The sequence below is a fragment of the Telopea speciosissima genome, chromosome 3, assembly GCF_018873765.1.
Source record: "Telopea speciosissima isolate NSW1024214 ecotype Mountain lineage chromosome 3, Tspe_v1, whole genome shotgun sequence".
In the NCBI taxonomy this organism is placed as follows: Eukaryota; Viridiplantae; Streptophyta; class Magnoliopsida; order Proteales; family Proteaceae; genus Telopea; species Telopea speciosissima.
Window position 1 is genome coordinate 49,088,731 of NC_057918.1, and position 22,706 is coordinate 49,111,436.

Below are 22,706 nucleotides of genomic sequence, written 5' to 3' on the forward strand. Positions count from 1 at the left end.
TATTTGGATGGTAAGGAATCGACTTATCTATAGGGCACACCCCCGATCCCACTTGGGTGCTTCAATGCATGCAAAAATGGATTGTTGATCAGAACTTACATCCCCCCCTGTTTATTCCTCGTCTGTAATAGATGACTCTGACTATCTTTCTCTTACTTCTATTGATTTGAAGTTACCAATGCTCAATTTTTTTGTTCAAATATGTGCAGGATACCATACCCCGGGGTTAACCTTAGCAGGGTGGTCCTATTTCTTTTTGATAGATGGCAGACTTAAGTTTTTTGATACAGGCTCTATGCAAGCTGATGATGAGTTAACTGCAGTCCTTTTTGCGATCCGCAGAGGTATCGACCATGCAGCCAGTATTGGGTTGAAGATTAAAGCGATTTGGAGTAACAACAGTTTTGTTGCCGATACGCGTCCATCTCCCACCAAATGCTTATGGCCATGGACTTTGTTTATAGACTGTTTATATATTTCTGATCGTACTCAGGATATAACCTTTGTAAAGAATGGGAACAAGTTGTGTATAACCCTAGCTACAAACTTGGCGAAGAATGTTGTATCTCTTCAGATTAGTTAACTAAAAAAAAAAAATCAACGCATTAAGGAAAACAAGCAACCCAAATGACAAGGCGCCACATCGCGAAGCTTACCTGCTCGGTTGCGCCCAGCGTCATTAGCGACCAGAACGCGCCGAGCAGCCTGCCAGGCCACGCCCAGCCTCGCAGACGGCCAGGTCACTCCGAGCAGCCTGCCCAGCCATGTATAGTGTCGCAGACAGCCAGGTTGCACCGAGCAGGTCTGTCAGGCCACTCCTAGCACCAAGGATGACCAGAACCAGCTGAGCAGATCTGCCCGACCAGATGCCCAAAACCAGCTGAGCAGGTCTGCCCGGCCAGACACCCAGATGGGCAGGACCAGACGAGCAGACCTGCCCAACTAGCCAGAAAAAAAAAAAAAAAAAAAAAAAGAGGAGAGAGAAAGTCCATCCGGTCAGGGTCAGACTAGAACACAACATATGTCGAAATACATGTCATTTCGAAGATCTTGGCGAGCCCTACACAACACACAACCTTTGGCAGTGACCTACGCACTTTTTAAGCCATTCATGCATGTTTCGAGGTCGAAACGGCCCTCCAAAGATTTCCCACACCACTTTCTAGCCGAGATCAAGCTTCAAGAGAGTAGAGGATCACTCCCCAGGTTCCCTACGGCTCCCCGCGGAGTGGGCCTTTTGCAGGTCTCCATGTCATCCATATACTTTTCGGCGGCAACACCAATCAAGTTGGGGCTTGATTGGCTTTGGGGTTGTAGCCCTAGACTATGTACGAACATAGTCAGAAGCAGGTGTTGTTGCACCTAAATCATTGCAACGATCAGAATTTGAGTAGTGTATTGGGAAAATTTGAAACCCTTTACGGGTATTGCTCTGTGGACGTAAGCACTCTTTGGGTGAACCACGTATATCTGGTGTTGTTGCATTGCTTTTATTTTCAGCATATACTTGAAGTGATTGTTGTACAGAGTGGTGGGACACTGTCTGGTAGACCCAACCACATTGTGGTTTGTAGTGGACATGTCTATATGTGATTGATAATTACGGGACTGTCCTGGCCAATCTTGAATATTGTCTGGTAGACCCAACCATATTATGGTGTGTGGTGGACATGTCTATGTGTGATTGATAATTACGAGACTGCCCCACCAATCTTGAATTGCATTTAAGTGAAATGTTACGACTTTGCCTCCACAATGCAGTAACTGGTTCACCTAAGAAACAAAGCCACAATTTACCCTGATTGAATTCATTCACCTCTCTTTTGTCTCCACCACTAAGAACCATACCTTTTTCAACCCATATATTTCAGACAACACTAGATAAGGTGTTGGAAGGGAAAAAAAAAACAGAGGGGACGGGGGGGGGGGGGGGGGGAATGCAGCGCCATCTTCAGCTTTCTTTCTGCAACACTCGCAATAATGTTTCAAGAGCCGTGAGTCCGAGGAGCACAAAGTACCCTCCAAACAAAAGCACTAAACTACATCAAGCATTGTGTCTTCATTCTTTATCAGCTAACCAATCATTTCAAATATCCCAGCATAATGATCAACCCAATGAATGATTACATTTTTCTGCTCCATAGCTGCAAAGTTTCCTCACCAGAACCATCAAATTGCAAATAGTAGAATCTGAGTTGCGCATCACTTTTAAAGACTAACCAAATAGCACAGTTTCTCACTTTTGGAGAATGTCAACAGCGGGCTGACAATGATGGAACTAGGGAAAAACCACCACCAGAAGCACAGGCTGATGTTAGAACCATGGTTGCTTTACTGCTCAGCCTTTATATTTTGGATGATTGGCTCAATTTCCAGTGGATATAATCATAAAGAAATGACCTTAGTCCAGAATAAGCTATGTCAACTCTTCTCCTTTTCAATTGCATAGAATATACACGAGTCAAATTTCTTCTTCATTATCTACCAAATAGTGAACAGAATTTAAGTTCCATAGAATCTCATAAATTTCGTCAGTTCAAAAAAATTTCTTCCATCTTCAATTACATAGAGTTGGCTGAAAACTTTGCCAACTTCATCCAAACTACATGCGCAACTGAACTAATTTGCTCTTACTCAGGAAAAAGATGGGGGGGGAGCCCTGCAAATGGGAGATTACACCAATGGGGATCAAGAATAGCAACACTTCAGTAACTCAAAATGACCACAAAAAAAAAGAAGTTAACTCAAACCCTTGTATAACGCAAGGCTATCTGACCAAACCCAATACAACTGGAACAATCTAATGATACATGTAATTTTGATTTGAACAAATAGATCATGTGTTTTTTTCCCAGGCACCATATTTCTTCAAGAACATGGTTATCAGTGTCTCATTATATGCAATCAGCCAGTTATGATGCCTGCAAGTACATCACTCTTTCCCCGAGCATAGATTGTGTAGACAAGACGGATTGCATCAAGCCACCAGTCCAAGGACTCCCACGTGTCAGAAACCTGTGTATCACATAACAGAAATTAACTATGATCCTTTCCATTAGTTGGTACTTATATTTGTTCAAAGGTGGCTCACCACATACAAGAGATCTTAAATTAGAGACAAGAAGGCGAGGCTATCATATTCGCCATCATAACCACCCTGAATTCACTTATTGTTGAGAATTACAGCAAAAACCTCAAAACCAATGGGATTTTGTGAGAAATAAATTTGCCAAAGATGGGATAAGAAATTGGCCAACAGATGGCATTGATGAACCAGAAAAGGTGAAAAAGTGGCAAGACAGCTGAATGTAATGAATTGTGCTTTTCCATCTTTGATATAAGTAATAGATATTCAATCTTAAAATTACACAGCCAAGAAACCAATTTGCAAACCATGTGAGATACTTCACAGTGGTAGGTACTTAATCCTATATTATGTTTCAAATCTAAGACAAATTTAAAATTTACCTATCAAATAAAATTAAAAAATTTCCCAAGCATATATACAATATGGTTTCACATTGATTAAGGAGACACTTACCAAGTAAATTGGTCCATGAATTGTATCAATACAAAGGCCTGCACCAGGTGGTAATGTAAGGTCCGCACACGCTGACACAGAAACAATATGTGCAACATCAACCTTTACAGCTGATGTATTTGTGTTCACAGCAACTCCTGCCATGCCAGAAAGACTTTGCGGTGACTGCTTTTGATCAACCTTGTTAAGCTGCATGAACAAAGTTGGACAGTTCACTAATGAACAGGATCTGTGTAGCTAACCCCATCTAGTTAGGATAAGATTTTGGGTACATATCAATAACTCAACAGCATAGAGCAAAGTTGTACCATATAACAATGAAGAAATTACGAGGAAAAAAGTTCAATGTGACAGACATTTAGAGGAAATTCTGCAAGCATATGATGCACATTTAAATATCCCAAATACTGATTTAAGGTAAGCAAATCCCACATAAAATTTAATTTACGTGGACAGAATATATAAATATCTAAGAGAAAGTTGAGGATTTTGAAAAATCTGTTTTACCTCTCATATACGTAAGATACCCATGTTAATGGTTGCCACAGATTCTATCCAATCCCTAATTCTGAGTTTGGTTGCTTTCTTAGATGAAAAGAAAGAAAAAAAGGGAAAAGGAACAAAAAAAAATCCTTCACTAGGTGCTTGGTTGCACGAAGAAAATCAAGAGAAATATGACAATAGTCCATCATTATTTGCTTGTCCGAGAACTGTTGTTAGCGGTTCTCCACTTTGTGATAGGGAGAGGAAAAGCCAGGAATGACTAGTTTTCTCTAAGGCCCCGTTTGTTTTGAGGGGACTTAGGTGGGGTGGGAAAATGCTGATGTGGCACTTCAAAATCCCACCCCAACCTTGTTTGGTTAATTTGGGGTGGTGAATTTACAAAAGCTAAGGGTACATCATTAATTGCTTTGTCTGCTGATGTGGCACTTCAAAATCCCATCCCTTTGTTATCCAAAATCCCACCAAATTGGTGGGACTTTGGTTACTGAACTTTACCTCAACTTTACCTCAACATTTCCACCTCAACAAAACCCCACCAACATGTGGGTCCCATCTTCCCAACAATCCCACCCCACCTTCCCCTCTAAACATATGGAGCCTAAGTTTCTGTTTGCCATGTTTTCCCACGTAATGGGTGAGACACAAAACCAGTGATAACCTTTCCCAAAAGCAGTTTTTTTTTAGCAGAAGGTTCTTTGAACAATTTACTAGGAAGGCCTTCCTAGGCGGGTCCACTTGATGTGTGGCATGGAAGGGTGCTTTGGCAACTCTGTCGGTAGGATAGATAGGGCATTGGCTTGATTTGCCTATGTGTCAAATTTCAAAACCAAATTCAATCATGTACTCCTCCATGTATTTTCAGCCATACAATATTTTCAACCATTTATCAAAAGATTCATTTTCTTAAATGGATTTTTAAAGCTTTATTTCGCCACCTGACCATCTCCATCCAAACTGAAACTTGATATGTGAACAGGGGACCATGGGCCTACCTGTCCACAAAATTTGGGCCACATATAATCTGCCACATATCAGATAGTTGGGCCATACAAAAGTACGTCCTTGGTGGCAGATCAGGAATCCGGAGCACCTTTTTTCCACTAGGTTTTCTCCCACTAATGTAATCAAATGATCACATCTCCCGTTTTTCTCTCTGATTTTCCTTTCCACATCATGAAAGAAAGCAATCAAATGCAAAATAAGGTTTCATTTGTTTCACTAGAATTTTTTTCTTCCAGAAAATCAACTTTTAGTTTTTTTATTTTTTATTTTTTGTATATAATTTCCGTTAAGTCTTATTTCACATGGCAAGGAAGAATAACTTAAAATATGAGGTTGAGGAAAAGAATCAAGCCATATGATGGGGCTGGTGGTGCCCCCATGGGTGGCAATTTTCTGATTGACTAAGATACAACCACTGTTTATGGAAAATGACATCATAAATTTTAATTCGAAAATGCTTTCTATATTTTTGTATTTAATTTAAAAAAGTGATTTCTGTTATTTCACCCCAATACAATTAATTTTTCTTTTAAGATAATTACTATAAATTTTTTCACCCGAAAGAAATGGAACCTAAATGGTTTCTGATATGATAAACATGCACACAATTTATAAAATTATAAGGCAACATAAAAGTTCCTATACGAGAAAAGATCATCTGGTGTACCACCTACAAAGATTAGAGGAAATTTGTAAGAATGGATGCATAAATCGATTATGGAAGATGACCTTCCAAGGTTCATACTGATGGATTAAGGCTTCCAATACTTCATAAAATAATTTTGGAACATATATCAGTTATTAAAAATAAAATACATCTCTATCAAGAAAATCACAAAATTTTGCTTTTAATATATCAGAATCTTCCATAAACAGTAAAAACCAGATCAACATCAACAGTTGACACAGAAGAATAAGAGAAGGCTTACCTGTTGGAGTCCTTCATGATTTAAGACAAACATCGATCTTTTCCAATCACTATGTGGTGCAACTGGGTTTCCTGCTGGTGGTGCGATCAAGTTACCCACCTTAAGATAGGGCAAAGGGAGCTGTAATGAAAAAACTTCAGTCAGTAATTCACATAGAAACAAGCATCACAACCACACAACTCCTCCCCCAGCACCACACTTTATTTTTTTGGGGGTTCCAGAAATAAATAACTTGAGTAGTTACAGAAAGAAAAAATGGAAAGAGTGCAGGTCTCTCAGATTAATAGTGGTTCTACAATATCAGGGTGCATCTACAGAAATGTCCTAATACAATTTTAACATCAATTCTAATCTGGTTCATAATTGAAGAAACATCACAAAATATTGAAATTTCACAGTTTCATCAGAGAACTAGGATAACTGAACCATAGTACAGTAGTCAATATCATAATATCACAAAATATTGAAATTTCTCAGTTTCATCAGAGAACTAGGATAACTGAACCATAGCACAGTAGTCAATATCATACAAACTAGTAATGGTTAAGGAAGGTATTTTTTACTAAGGTACTTGCATCCTCACACAAGGATTTGTCCCCTTTAGGGGTTTTCACTGTCATGTAAATTGTACAAATCAATGCATGGAAATTTCTGTTTTTCAAACTTTCTACAACACCCATTGCTGTGTATGCAATATTTACGTGTAGGACAGTAGTAGAAAAGGTGATCGGACTATAGGAGCTCGAAGAACTAAAGGGAAAATATTTCCTAAACAGTGTGGGAGATATTCCCATACGGACAGCTTGTTCTGACACGTTTACAAATAATTTGGTCATCCTAAGTGTTAGATAGATGGGATATCTCTTTGGTATGCCACATGATCCCTCTCAAGTGTATGACCCACAATGTACCCCTTGTTTTTCAAGTAAATTTAATGTTTTCAAACAATTTTTAAAGCATTATGTCCGTGGACAAGATGTTCATAGAGTTTGGGCCCCATCAAACACTTCTATGTGGCAAAAAAACCATTGGTGTGAGAATGGTTTCCCCCACTGTCCGTGTAGGAAACCTGATGCAATCTGAAAATCCAAATTAATAATCAAATCTGAGATAAAGGAAGCAACTGCATTGTCAAGGGAAGAAATAAGATCAATGGAAGGGGAGGGAAGAGAGATCTCAGAGATGAGATTGATCTTCTTGGAAGAAAGAAGAAAGAAGAAGAGGAAAAGAAATCAGATTTGGGACACCAATCTGCACTGCTCAACAGCACCAAAACTCTTTCAAAAAACTCATAGTTTTTATTCAAATCATCTCTAATTGATAGGGGATGTATTACATATATATAGACTTTCTAAAATTCTTAATTTGACTCATAAAAGGACTCATAATCACTCTAATACACTCAATAAAGTAATAAACTCAAAACAGATTTCTATCTAGCAATTAAGTATCGTAATCAAACTCAAACACTAAATTTAACTATTAATCCCGTGTACTAACACTATGCCCACTTCATAGGTTATAAATTAGGTCCATTATATCAATAACCCAAAAATAAGAAGCTTAAGGTCTATAGAACCCAACCATGGGCCAAAATAAAGTCTTTTGAGGCCCAATTGACCCAATTGGACATCTTAACTGCATCAAAACCTCCTCCAAATTAATGGGAAAATGTGTGGTTAATCGCAGATGACAGTCTTTGTGAGTAAAGGAGGTATTAGATACCAAAATTTCTATAGAATTCTAGCCAGAAATAATGTTGTTATGTATGTCTCGAATTCTTGGACCCGTTTCGAAGAATGACCCGCTCCGACATTTTTGGTGGCGACCCGAATGGAACTTTTTCACCCCCCTGTGGTACGGTTCGACCCGACCCGATGGATCGACCCGGATCCGATGGAGGAGTATTTATGTTCCTTACCTGCTTTATTGTAAAGAGAGAGGAAGATTTTGGGGTTTTCGTTCTAGGGTTTCTGAGAGAGCAGCAGCAGCAGCGATTTGGGTGTTCTTGAGAGTTTCCATTGTAATTTTTCTCCGATTTGCATAGTGAATCATCTTCGTCTTCGCCCGTGGATGTAGTGTGTGAACCACGTTATATCTCTGTGTTCTTTTGCTTGGTTCTTGTTTCTTTTCGTGATTTTGTTCGTGTTTGCTATAACAAATGCAATAACATTAGTGTAAAGATAACACAATATGCCATAAAAGCCAAAATCTTTATATCACGTCATCACAAATCTGTATACCACAATATGCAATTGAAGACAGAATTAGGTAAGCAGAAGCTAGGATATAACAAAAGGAAGAAAAAAAAGCTTCAGTCAAGCTGTCACCTAGGGTTTCCCACTCAAAACTGTCCCCCTATGACTCCTTAGAGCTGTTTTTAAAGGCATTTGAAGTAAGACAAAGGCTCAGCTGGAGACTTGGAAAGCTCATTGCCATTCAAAAACCCTAATTCTGGGTCACTATGGGCCCACCCAAGTGATTAATGACTCAAACATAAAAGCAATGGTAATTCTGTAATTATGTAAGTTCAGGACCAACAAATGAAGAGAAACAGAATTATAGACTTAAATGGAAGCAAATATTTAAGTGGGAGGTGTTTCTAGAAACAAAAAATAAAGATGAGAATAAATATATATGATTAAGACTACAAGCACTTAATTGTAAATAACATAAAATATGACATTAATAGCACTAAAAAGAAGAGTTCTTCCTCATGATATGAACAGTATCCCAGTGGCAACCTCTCTTGATTTCCATGGAGGGAGCTTATTCAATAGGAGCCCAATCTAACTGAGACTTAGGGTGGGGGGTAAGTTTGTGACTCAAAATTCTACCATAAGCAAGTAATATCAGACCAGTACTCAACCGCAGAATTAGAATAAACGCTCTGAAACTTGACTCGTATCTCACGATCCAAGCAACTATTTAGTACCAGATTGCACAGGAAGAACCGCCTCCAGGTAAGGAATAGAAGTATAAGGTTTCAGGATGAAAGGACGAGATCTGGTAGCAATCGACCCAATCTATTTGGGCTGTGGGTACCGCCCAGAACTGGGGCAGACCAGAAAGAAATAGTAAAAGGAAACAAGAAAGGAGAAACGAAGAGGGAAACGAAAGTTAAGATAGCTCACCTGGAGGGGAGGAGAAGAGGATTGTTGGAGGGGGAAGAGAAACCAGCAGTTGAACCAAAGAGAATAGGAGTGGACAAAAAGGAAGAAACACACGGCCAGTCCTTGGCAGCAACTCAAATCAAAATTTCATTCCAATAATTAACTCTCTCTATATCGTTGGATTACAAGCATATAAATAAAAATAAATTGTACTCAAACAAGGAAACTTAAAAGTAGAATCAAACAAGGGAACTGAAAAACTGGAATCTCCTACGTATTTAACTCCTACCAAAATAAAACAGAACAAAATAAAATAAAATATTACAATACCAATCCCTACCAACCCTCATTAGACCAAAATCCCGGTTTGGGTCTGATTTGCATTGGTCACATTACTGAATTAATTCTCCCCCTCTGAAAATAACTCAACTATGTCCAGTTTGGATGAGGACCAAGGATACTATCTGAGTCACACGCTGGAAGAGAAAAGATCCTGCAGTCTGCTTGAGTTTAATGGCTAGAAAGTCCTTAACGGAAAGAAGCTTCATCTCGAGTCCACCATGCAATAGGAATAGGTATTCTCATACCCACAATGTTGTACCTTTTCGTCATAAACCAGGGCCGCCTAAGAAGAATGTACCAAACTGTCAGAGGTAGAACGTCACATTCCACTATATCAATCAACCGACTAATAGAATATGTGAACAAACACCTATCATTGATATTGAGATTAGTGTTGTTCACCAAGCAACATCATAGGAATTGGGATGTGGCTCTGCCTTTAACCTAAAGCTTGCGAATGGCACCTGCAGAAACAATGTTGATACAACTACCGTTGTCAATTACCATAGTACAGAAGTTGCTGTCGCATCTCATCCTGGTCTGAAAAATACTATTGTGACGCCAATCATCCTTTTCAAAGACCTCATATGTAGCCATAAGAGGACGAAGAATATAGCAAGGCCACTGCCGTTCACCATCACAGCTGTTGACTTCACTATGTTCACGCTCTGCCTCCAAATATACTATCTCGTTCTTCTATTTCTCTTCCAAAACAATACCGACGCGATCTTCCTTGTCAACAAAAGCAACTAGACGATTAGGATTGAACATAAAAATGCATGTACCCGTTGCATATAAAGCACTGTATTTCAGCCCTTGGCGAGGTCTGTCAGAACCACAACCACAGTGTGAAGAATAGGTGTGATTTGGCTGTGATGATGCCATAGAGGAATCGCTGACCTATAATTGCTAAACAACTTCTCCAATTAAGAAGGAAATTTGTTGGCACTCTCACCTTTTAAGGCGTCTGGGAAGTTCCTCAGATTGTAAGGCTTCTTCAGACTTTCTTCTACCTAATATTCAACCTATATGGCATCCTCCATCATAGGCAGTCAACTGGAAGCCAATGCAATCCCGATCTAAGGGTGCACACCATTCCAAATTTGAACCACTAACACCTCTTTGTCTAATCCACATGTTCCTTAATGGTCATATTGTCCTGTCCGGGCTGTTCAAATTAAGGTGCATGAGCTGCTTGTAGTCGGTAGGCAAAAATCGCCGATTCATCGCCTCTTTCATTTCAGGCCAAGTGTTGACCAACCCGATGCCTCGTGAATGATTCTGTTGTTTGTACTTCATCCACCACACTCGAGTCGTACCCTTCACTTAGGCTTCAGCAACTAAAGCTTTCTAGCCTCATCAACTTGTACCATCCAAATAATGTCTCCATGCTATAAACCAAGTCAAGGTATTGCTCTAGATTATTATCCCCGTAGAAATCGAGGACATCCAACTTGGCTCCTCTTTCAACTCCATAGGTAGCATCGCCCATGGAAGAAGATCTCGCGAGATCTTGACGAATTTCTCGCTTTTTGAATTTGTCGAGACGACATGCTACACAAGTTGAGAAAATACACCATCTCAGGCGAACCAAATTTCGAAATTTCGACTCTTTTCCCTTTAAAAACTTCCAGAACTCGACAGATCTCGTGAGTTCTCTGTCGAATTCTACTTAGACTACCATTTTTTCCCCTGTGAGTTGTTGTTGCTGCCTCATTTTGCACCTGGATTTCAACGTACAACCTGCCGGAGACTACATTCAGCTACAAAATTAAAGGATTTGCATCATATTTGTGATTCATCATCTCAAATTTGAAGAATTTTTGAAAAGTAAACAATTTTTCCCCAAATCTAATTTTTTCAACAAAATTTGTTCAAACCTTGGTATATATGTCAATTTAATATATGTTACATAACTTTGGACTATCTATCACTTGATGGAGTCCGTATTTTTTTCTGTTATTATTTTTTTATTATATTTTTTGCAAAAAAAATAGTGATTGTTTGGAAGTGATTTTCATGTATGTTGGACACCTTTGGATGTTCTACAGCCTCATGGAGTCATTTTGTTTTTTTACCCATAAAAAAATTATTTATTTTTCAGAATTAATAAAAATATTATTAAAATTTTAAAAAATATATAATATTAAGGAAAAATATCTGTTTTTGTTGGAAAATTATGTACAACATATGCACATAATGTCCAAATTCAAATGGTGTCAAATACATCATTACAATAATGTTTTATACTTTAAGGTATAAATATTTTTAATAGAAACTATAAATTTTATTTTTAATTAAGAAATAAATATTAGGGTTAGGGGATAAATATGAGATAGCTATTTGATTGTTCTAGTATCTTGACATTATGTTTAACAGTTACGAATACAGTATTTTAAGTCTTTTAATACATTACTTTAAGTCTTTAATAGTTACTAATACATGTTTTCTTATGTAACAGTGTAAAACGTAAGACATTTGATACACAATGGGGGACCGTGTTGATATAGCATGGCAACATGGAACCCTGATGTCGGATGATAAAAAGAAGGCCAAGTGTCGATATTGTGAAGGTGCTAAATTCTGGAGGAGCCACTAGATTAAAGCAGCATTTGGCTGGTGGCTATAAGGATGTTCTCAACTGCACCAATGTTCCTTATGAGGTGCAACAGGCCATAGCAAAGCACATGAGAGGACGAAGAGATAAGAAAGCTGCTAGGGAAAGGCAACAAAGAGAGTTTGATGAGGCAGTGCTAGAGAGGCCTGATGTAGAGATCATTGGAAATGATACTAGATATAGGCCTCCTCCTAGTGAGATCCAATCAGAGTCTAAGTGGAGAATCTACCAACAGACTTTGGCAGAGAGCAGACAAAGTTTTCATTTTGGGAATATGATAGCATATGAGCAGGCAAGAGGAGCTGGTGCCTGGTGGATCTGGCTCAGCTGCACCGGAGGCAGTGCAACAAGATGAGAGGAGGAGAAGCACAAGAGCAGGATCCATCTATGTTCAGGCAACAAGATGCCTACCAGCCAACCATCCCACAAATGTATGGTAGTAAACAAGATGAAGCACAGGATGCCTTCAGCAAGTTCATGTTCTATAATAGCATTCCACCTCATGTAGCACAGGGAACATACTATCATGAATTCCTTGACGCTGTAGGGAGGGTAGGCGCAGGATGGAAGGGGCCCACACCATTTGAGTTAATGAATGTATATTTGCTTAAGGAGTAGAAGGAGTTGGAAGTGTACATTGAGAGTCTGAAGCCAAGGTGGGAGATGTATGGGGTTACCATTATGGCTGATAGTTGGATTGGACCTACTAGACAGTCCATTATCAATTTGATGGTCAGTTGTAATGGAAAGACAGTATTCTTGAAGTCTTTGGATGCATCGAAGGAAATAAAGGATGCATCATATTTGTATAGGGAACTGAAGAAAGTGGTGGAGGATATAGGACAGAAGAATGTTATTCAATTTGTGACGGATAACGGTTCTAACTTTAAAAAGGCTAGGGAGAAGTTGATGAACAAGAAGAATAAGAGGATCCACCTCTTTTGGACTCCATGTGCAACACATTCCATTGATTTGATGTTGAAGGACATAGGGAAGAAAACCTTGGTGGCAAGTATGGTCAAGAGGGCAAGACAAGTGACCACATTTGTATATAACCATGGTTATGCATTAGCCATGTTGAGGGAAAGATGCAATGGTGATTTAGTGAGGCTTAGTGTCACTCGATTTGCCACCAATTACATTGCATTAAAGAGCTTTCAGACAAAGGTGGTAGGTCTAAGGTCTATGTTTGCAAGTGAACAGTAGTTTGGTTGGCAAGGGTCGAATTCAGAAGAAGGGAGGGCAGCACAAGAGACCATTGCAAGTGACTTATTCTGGTGTGACTTAAATAAAGTTGTTGCCATATTAGAGCCAGTGGTGGTAGTACAAAGGATGGTTGATACAAAGAAGAAGCCTACCTTGCCCCACATTTATGTTGCACTTCAAAAGATGAAGGAAATGGTCAGAACTGCGATACCCCGGAGTACAAGGGCATAAACTAGCATCATTGATGATCGATGGGAGAAGCACATGAGTCATACATTGCATAAAGCTGGTGAGTTCAACACTTCAACATACTTTACACTTTACATGAGTTTTTACATTTACATATTCAAAACTCAAAAGCATTAAGTCACTAACAAGTTATAGTTGTGGTTTCCACTTTACCAGCATACTATCTGAATCCAAAGTATCAATATTCGCATAATCTTGGGCTAAACACAGAATTGCTAGAGGCAATTGAAAATGTTATTAAAAAGTTGGAGCCCAATACATCGACACAGGTTGAGTGCAATGATGAGGTAAGAGTATGGGACTTGGTAGTAAGTAAAGGAATGTAAAGAGTTATTATACCGTGTACTAATTACTAAATAGTAAATACTAATGCCTCAAGCAATGATTGAAATTTAAAATGAAAACAGATCCAATACTTCAAAGAGGCTACAATAAGTTTCAGTCAAAAAGCTACAGTGGAGGGTAGACAAAAGTCAGACCCTGGTAGGTGGCATGGCATTACATTTATGAATTATAATTTTATCCCTTCAAGATATACATATTCCTAATATTCTATATTTGTAAGCAACCGACTGGTGGGTGCTTTTATGGTACAAGTTCACCCAACCTGAGGAAGATAGCAGTGAGATTGCTCGCATAGATTTGTTCATCCTCCGAATGCGAGCGCAACTGGAGTACATTCTCATTGATCCACACGAAGAGGCGGAACAGATTGGGGCACGACCGACTAGAGCAGTTGGTGTATGTGCATTACAATATGAGACTAAGGATGAGGCACATACGTGAATGAATAGACACCAATGATAGAGAACCCATTGAGCTAGCAAACATTTTCCAGGAGGACTCTGATGATGATGAGGATCCCCTATTCCAGTGGGTGAGGGATCGTGGTGCACCAGAAATGGATCTGGCTGGGCATAGGCCTGACCCCACCATTGCGACTACAGCCGGTATAGATGTTGAGGAATATATGTCAGAAGAGGGCCTTGTGTGCATTCAGAGTCACCGAGTCCTTTTGAGGCTGCAGCAAGAAGTGTTGTTTAAAGAATCGGTGTGTATCATACCGTATCGGCTGATACGTCTCAGTATCGGTCGGTGTCGATACGATACATACCGATACGTATCTATTTTTTTTTTTAAATCTAATGTATCAACTGTATCAATATGTATCGACCGATACATGTCGATACGATACGATACGATTGATACAGCCGATATACTCTTTCAATTTTTTATTATTTTTAAAATGTATCGGTACGTATCGATATGTATCGACTGATACATATCGATACGTATCGTTACTTAAAGAGACATGTGTTATTTTCACTTTTTCCAGCAAAACACGAACGATACACATGCCTTTCTTCATATTTTACAGCAAACACGAACCAGAACCCCCAAAATTTTTTCCGGGAGCATAGCCCTCCACCCCACCCCCCCAAAAGAGATTTGTTCGCTTGCTACAGGTTGGGCAGATTCGCTTCACAAACTAAATCTCTACTTTTTCTCCCTTCGGGTCGCACCACAAAATATGTCGAGTCGGGTCAGATCCACATCGCACTTGAATCCTTGAAATACAAAACATACTCAACACTTGAAGGGAAATTAAGGTAGGTTTGTTTCAGAGAACTTAATCTTTTGCTTCAAATCTTGCATTTTAGTTATTTTTTTTTGTGCTATGATTCAAGGAGAATAGGTTCAACTAACTATTAGATGCATGCTTTATATACATTTGCAAAGATTTGAACTCAAATCCACCATTTTTCACCCAAAACCGAAAATGGCTTCCTTAAGGGTTAATATTGTGCTTATGTTCGGTCAGTACACAACATCATCCTAGTTGCTCTTATTCTTGAAGACCCTTGCATGTAAGAAATCTCACCTTTTATAACAATTTCATATTGCCGCATTTTGTCTGGTTATACATTATTCACAATTTTTAGTGTATATGCATGATATATGACATATATTGCTTGTTTATATTGTTTTTTGTGTCGAAAAGTGTATTTCCATGTGTATTTTGATAATTTTCATGCGTTTCTGCACCGATTGATACGTATCTCCGATCCGATCCAAAACGATACGATACGTCTCTTAAAATCGCTCGACCAATACGATACCCAATACCGATACTTTAAACCTTGATGATGGTGATGATGATGATGATGATGATGATGATGATGGTGGTGATGGTGGTGATGGTGGTGATGGTGGTGATGGTGGTGGTGATGGTGATGATGATGGTGGTGGTGGTGGTGGTGGTGGTGGTGGTGGTGATGACCCTGCTGGTGATGGTAGTAGCATGCAGAGTGGTGGTTATTATGATGATCTTCATGAGGAAATGCACGAGCAGTACCAGTATGAGCTGAGGACGCAAGCGGGGCTTGTGCGTTACACAGGTGAGTCTCAGTTTACCCATGCCACATAGGATCGAGACCATGGTGTCCCCACTACGTACAAGAGACAAAAGGGTCGCAAACAGTCACAGGCTCAGGATGATGACATGAATATGAAGATCATGCTTGCAAGTTTCAGAAGTATATGTATAGATACTACTAGTAAGTGTCAGTCGTGGCATTCATCTCAACCTCATCATGACTATGATTATGGCCAAGAGAGCACCAGTTCCGAATATAGTGGCTATGGTCAGTTTAGGCAGTCAGTACTTGAGTTCGACAATCAAAGCATTGGGTCAAGTTTTGTGGACATATTCCTAGTCCCAAACTAGCCACACCCATACATGCGTCAGTATGACAGTAGCAGTGGATCTCATGCCTCATGGCAACCGGCTCTTCTATACCCTAAGATAGGGGACTTGGAATATGTTGATGACAACATTAATATGAGTTTTGTGGCAAACTATGTGCAACCCTACAGCAGCATTATGACATGGGAAGAATATGTTGACCAAATCATTCTGAATGAGTGATTCAGTCACATTTTATGGGATGATAGATGTAACATGTTAAACAGATTGATGTATTGTACACTTTAACATTTGTTCATTCCCTCGGCTTACCTTGACTCTTTGAGCTCCATTCCCAAAGAAGATGAGATAGTGGCAACCATCCATTCTCTCAAGGTGTTTGGTGCTCCTGGTCCGGATGGGTTTAGTATGGGATTCTTCTTAGCTACTTGGGACATCATCAAATTGGACCTTATTGCTGCCATTGAAAGCTTCTTCTTTAATCCTAATCAGGTCAAGGGTATGAATCACACTTTTCTCTGCCTCATCCCCAAAAAGGAGGGGCCATCTGCTATGAATAACTTCAGACCCATTGCTCTCTGCAATCTTCTGTACAAGTTCATTGCCAAGATTCTTGCTCGAAGGCTTAAAAATGTAGTGGATCTGCTTGTCAATGACAACCAATCTTTCACGCCCCTATTCCAGACAAGGAATATAATATAATATAAGGGGTGACTAGGACGGCGCGTGTCATCCCATTAAGCTGCCAGGATCACTGACACAGTGTCCCAACGCACAGTCATAACCAATATTAAAGAAATATAATATCAGAGTGCGGAAAGGGAATATTTCATTCCAAAGATCAGTAGTTTTGCAGAAACGTATAAAAGCAAATAGTTACAAGATGTTCAAAGGCTAAATGATAAGTACAGTAGTTAATACAATTCCCATGACCATCTAATAACTATCAAAAGGGTATAACAGCAAATGTTTATACATGGGCTTAAGCCCCAAAATAATCAAAAAGGGATCAAGTCCCAAGTATCCTCATGGCCCGTAGGCGCAATCGTCACAAGGACACCCGTCGCCATGTTCCTCTAACACAGCTTCCGGCTCCTCCGTACCAATATCATCGTATCCCGAGGGCTGGACTTCGAGTCCCACGAGATAACTACCATCTGCATCATAATCTAAAAAGTGTGCGCACAAGGGGGTTAGCTCCACTGAGCCAGTGAGGGGATGAGGATGCACAAACACACAATTCATATATAGTCCAATGATGCATGCACATGTTAGTAAATTTTTCACCTATCACACAGACTAAGTCAAAGGTATATGCTACTGTGACAACACGGGAGACACTGTGGGTCACTTAACTTCTCACCACAATGAAACCTCAATTGTCACCAGGGGGCCTACGCCGGTCGAAACCTCCAAGACCACCCAGTGGCAAACCCTGATAACCATTACTACCATGACTGGCTCTCTCTCACCTCCACAGAATCCGGAGTTCTGGTTACCCAACACCTAAACCCTTGTTGGAAAGGGTCGTAGCATGAAGGTACAAAAGTCCTAGCCGCTGATATACTACATGCAAGTTCTATCGTCCCGAGAGGTATTCCGGGTGCATCAACGTCCCATTCCATCTAGCACCCGGGTACCAGCACGGCATGGCACATATAATTCAATATGACATTCAATAAAGGTATTTCATATATATATATATATCTAGGGTTCTGGCACCGGTACTCACCGGCACCGTAACCCAACAAAAGATGGAAAGCAACCACAACATCATCATATCAATCAAATATTTAAAAGTATGCAAAATGCACAATCATGCTTAATAAAGTATACTAATAACATGGTATATATACAAGTAGTAATAGCAAACCCAAACAAGAACCAAACCCACTCACAATATGTGTTATGCCCCGATGTTACAAGTCGTCGCCGCGATTAAGTAATACTTCACAAGATGGGAGTTTAAACCTAAGCCAAAGCGAGAATAAGGTTAAACAAGTAAAGGGGAGGATCCCCAAAAGGTATCCCTTAAATCACCTAAGTATAAGGTTTCAGAGGCAGGGTGGTTTTATGGGTGGTCTCATGCCCAATTCCTGAAACCGCATGTAAATCCTCTCTTACCAGGGGCTCAAAAGGGTCTCGGCCAAGTGCGATTTTATGGGTGGTTTTTCTCAGAACATGAAACCGCACGTAAATCCTAGCTAACCAGGGCTTCCTCAGGGAGGTGATTTCAAGGTGGTTTCTCGTAGGTCTTAAAACCACATGTAAAACCTCATACCTCCTAGTCCGAGATTCAAGGGGTTCTTCACCAAGGGTTCCATTTCTAAGGGGTTTAAAGGTAAGGAGACTTCAAAGGAGCTTCCCCTTTAGGTCTATTAGGGTTCTAAGACCTCATTAGGTCCATACAACCCAAGGGATTCAAGAAGAGAATCCAAGAAGAACCTATTCTAAGGCATGATAGGGTAAAAACACTAGGTTTCTCAAATAGAATGAGATTGTGAGTCTTAGGGCTGGCAATGGAGTGTAACAACTCCACAATAGCCTAGGTTAAAGGTTCCATCGATCCTTGGGTTCCACTTGGAACCCTATGTCAAGTCCTTTCCCATTTCCCAACCCCAAAAATAGAAGAAGGGAAGAGGGTTTAATGGCTTACCTACCCCAAGATGGAGGAATTCCACGTTTAGGGCTCCAAGAGGTAAGGTCTCAAGCTTCCAGCCAAGCTTTTCCACTCTCCTTCCTCCTTTTCTCCTTCCTTCTTGCTCTCTTCCACGTTTTAGGGTAGATGGGAGGAATAATGGCCAATGAATGCCCCATTAGCTCTATTTAAGGTAAGTGGGGCTTAGGGTCCATTTGGTTGGGCAAGATAATAGAATAAAACCCATTCTTGGGTCAAATAAGTTAAATGGGTCACTTTAAGTTACATGGGTCACCCAAGTTAAATGGGTCACCCAAAGTTAAATGGGTCACTTAAATTAAATGGGTCAACCCACTGGTTCTAAATAGAAAAGAAGTCTATCAAAGGGGGTCTATTAAAGGGTGGGGTCCACATAATATGAGGTCATAAGTCCCTTATACATTTCCCAAGGTAAGTGGGACCCACAAGTAGAATATTCCCTACTCAACTAAAATAGCCCGGACGGTCCAAACCTTGACCCGCACTTCGAGGACATCAAGGGAAAGAGTAAATAAATAAGTCAAGGGCTAGAACTTACTTCTCCATTGTCATGGTTTGTCCCCCATGACCCCGAATAGTTTCCTCCACAGGCAAACCCGTACTGTGGCCAATAATTTTGTAGCTGGGTTTGACCACCGGTGAGAACAGCTCACCAGCATACATGGTAGCGGTAACTATACGTCACGGGTAAGAAATAATAATTAATTATAATCCTGGGGTGCGGGTATAACACAATCAGCCTTCATCCCAGGAAGAAACATCTCGGACAACATCCTTCATTGTCATGATATTGTCAGAGGGTTTGATAGGAAAAATCACTCCCCCTCTATGCTCCTGAGGATTGACATCCATAAGGTTTTTGATTCTCTAAGGTGGGATTTCATTAGACAAGTGATGACCAAGATGGGATTTCCGGCGATATTTGTCAACTGGATTCAGGCCTGCATCTCCTTCCCAAGGTTCTCAGTGTCAGTTAATGGCAGCCCGGCGGGGTATTTTGATGCTTCAGTGGGAATTCGGCAAGGCTGTCCCCTCTACCCCTACTTGTTCACTTTGGCTTTGGAAGTCCTCTCCAGGAAAATCCAAATTAGCACAGATCAACAGCTCATTTCTCCTTTGCTAAAGTGTAAAGTTCTCAAGCTAACTCATTTGGCGTTTGCAAATGACCTGATGATTTTCTCTAAGGCTTCCATTGCCTCTCTAGAATCTTCTTTGCTCTGTCTTCAGCATTTCCATGAGTTATCGGGCCTTCGCATCAACCATTCAAAGTCTCTTTTGTTCTTTGCTGGGGTTTCGGATTTGGACAAAGTGGCTATTATTGAGAGATCTGGTTTCCAAGATGGTCATCTTCCTGTCAAGTACTTGGGTCTCCCTTTAATTCCAACTAGGCTATCAGCTCACCACTGTACCCCGATGCTTGATCTCATCCACAAAAGGCTTCAGTTGTGGAAAGGCAGACTTCTCTCTTATGCAGGCAGGTTGGTGCTTATTAGATCAGTTTTGGAATCATCTTATATCTACTGGTCCGGCATCTATGGTCTCCCCCAAGCTACTATCAAGTCCTTGGAAACTCTTTTGGCTTCCTTTCTCTGGAAGGGTAATGATTCTTCAAGGTTCCTTCACCCTCTTAGCTGGGCAGCTGTGTGTCTTCTTAAGAAGGAAGGTGGTTTGGGTATTAGAAGAATCAAAGAAGTGAATTCTGCTAGAATCATCAAGCTCATTTGGAAGATTGTCTCTAAACAGAAAAGAATCTAGGTTGACTGGATTTACTCGGGTCTCCTTCGTCAAGACTCCATCTGGACGGCTTCAGCTTCCTCTGATTCTTCTTGGGTCTAGCGCAAGATCTTAGACTCCCGTCATCTGGTTCTTCGTAAAATTCACTCTCAGATTGGTGATGGTCTCACTTCCTATCTTTGGCTCGACCACTAGCACCCAAGGGGGATCCTCATCCATTCGATAACCCTGTGAATCATATATGCTTATGGTCTTCACAAGCTCTCCTTGGTAGCTGACATCTTAGATCAGACTGGCTGGTCCCCTCTTACTACCTCCTCTCTGGAGCTTAATATCATATGGAATGAGCTTCCCTTCATTTCCAGAAGGCATATGGGTAGAGGTGACTGTGTTTCTTGGATGGCAAGCAATTCTAGTTCTCTCTCCTCTAAATAAGCTTGGGATCTCATTCGTCTGAAGGGCCAATTGGTCCCTTGGAGAAAGCTTCTTTGGTTCAAGCATCACATCCCTTGGCATTGCTTCATAGCTTGGAGGATCTTCTCCAACTGTCTTCCAACTCAGGCCTTCCTTCGTTACCGCCAAATTCCTGTTTCGCCCTCTTGCTGCCTCTGCTGGAACAATATGGAAGATACTAATCATCTCTTCTTTGAGTGTCCTACTGCGGCAGCAATTTGGAAAGGTATGCCCGATGGGGGTTCTTTTCACCCTTCCCTCACGGTACTACTTCGCTATCGGTCACCCAGGAGTATTTAGCCTTACAAGATGGTCCTTGCTGATTCACACGGGATTCCACGTGCCCCATGCTACTCGGGTCCCCCAACATTACCCACCTGTCCAAATGTTGTTGAGCAGTTTTTGGATATCAAACAGACCTCCCCATAAGGTAATTTTAATGTGGCCGATTTACCCTCTTGCAATCAGTTTCGCTACAGCACCCGCTGCTCTAGCTAATTGTCCACTCTTTCCAAGTGTGATTTCTATGTTATGTATGGACGTGCCTAAGGGCATATGAAATAGAATCACATTCTTTATTTGGCCCAATCTTTTCCTATAAAGGAAAAGAAAGATTGGGCCGAGTTTTATTGCAATTCAATTAAGGGAACAAAGAGTAATTACTGGATTACAAATATCCTTTACATTCCAATACGAGCAACTCTATGAATTGGTATGAGTTTGTGACAAATGCAATTTTTTTTGTTAGTATAGTTTATTTTGGAATATTTATAGCGTCGCACAGAGATGGTGTGATTTGATTTTTTATTTTTTTTTAAGTTATTTACCGTTTTCAGTTTTACGAGAAAGACACTAGAAAAAATATATCCTGAAGAACTGTATAATCAATGGGTTTATACCAATGAAGAAAAAAAGCGATCGATTTGGGCGGATATGCAAAAATATTTCTCATTATCACAGTGGATCCTCAAAAAAAAAAGAGTTTGTACTGAATAAAGTATATACTTCGATTTTCGTGTGCTAGAACTTTGGCTCATAAACACAAAAGTACTAACTTAAAAACAATAATGCTTTAGAATAGGCATGGGTGATCAAATGAAATAAAGCAGCTCGATAAGACCCCATACCTAAAGCTAACATAGTATAACCCAATTGAGACATTGTAGAATAGGCTAAACTTCTCTTAATGTCTTTTTGAGCAAGAGCCAAAGTAGCTCCTAATAGGACTGTTATTATACCTATCAAAGAATTCGTACATAAATATCGGTCTAAATGAAATTCAAGGTCTTTCATGGATTAGGTCGAAAACAGGGGTCTAGTGATTCAGAGAATAAAGATTCAGAAAATTTTACAAATATTCTATTAAAATATAGATCTTAATTAGTTTCAGACGATTCAGTTATTTTAATTAAAAATATCTGTTTTGCACTTGATCAAATGCTGGCCTGCCCCTAGAAGAATTCTTCCCTACTCCCACGAGTGGATTTGGATTGATATGACCTTTGCCGGTTCCTCTATCTGTGACACGGTCGGAAAGCTTGCTTTTTGTGCAACTCTTAACCATATTTGGATGGAGCGTAATATCAGGAAATGGACCTCCAACTCTAAGTCTTATCAGCAGATTTGGGATTC

At 40.1% G+C, this 22,706-nt stretch overlaps 1 protein-coding gene and 1 long non-coding RNA gene across 4 annotated transcripts in view; one reads left to right on the forward strand and one right to left on the reverse strand.

Annotated features, from left to right (window-relative positions):
* The first annotated feature begins 1,378 nt into the window (after nucleotides 1-1,378).
* On the forward strand, nucleotides 1,379-22,126 carry LOC122655709. The gene is made up of 3 exons (XR_006331996.1): nucleotides 1,379-1,390; nucleotides 6,934-6,939; nucleotides 21,990-22,126. It is a non-coding gene; the product is annotated as an uncharacterized LOC122655709 (long non-coding RNA).
* Nucleotides 2,773-22,706, reverse strand: part of LOC122655708 (protein HLB1) — a 68,093-nt gene continuing 48,159 nt past the window's right edge. The window contains exons 12-14 of one of the 3 annotated variants that reach the window (XM_043849997.1): nucleotides 5,977-6,096; nucleotides 3,542-3,730; nucleotides 2,773-3,015 (exon numbers count right to left, since the gene is read on the reverse strand). In XM_043849997.1, the coding sequence (XP_043705932.1) occupies nucleotides 2,905-3,015; nucleotides 3,542-3,730; nucleotides 5,977-6,096 (420 nt within the window). In that variant the 3' untranslated portion in view covers nucleotides 2,773-2,904. Of the gene's footprint in view, nucleotides 3,016-3,541; nucleotides 3,734-5,976; nucleotides 6,097-22,706 lie in introns of all 3 variants that reach the window. The other 2 variants (XM_043849996.1, XM_043849998.1) reach the window with 2 other exon arrangements.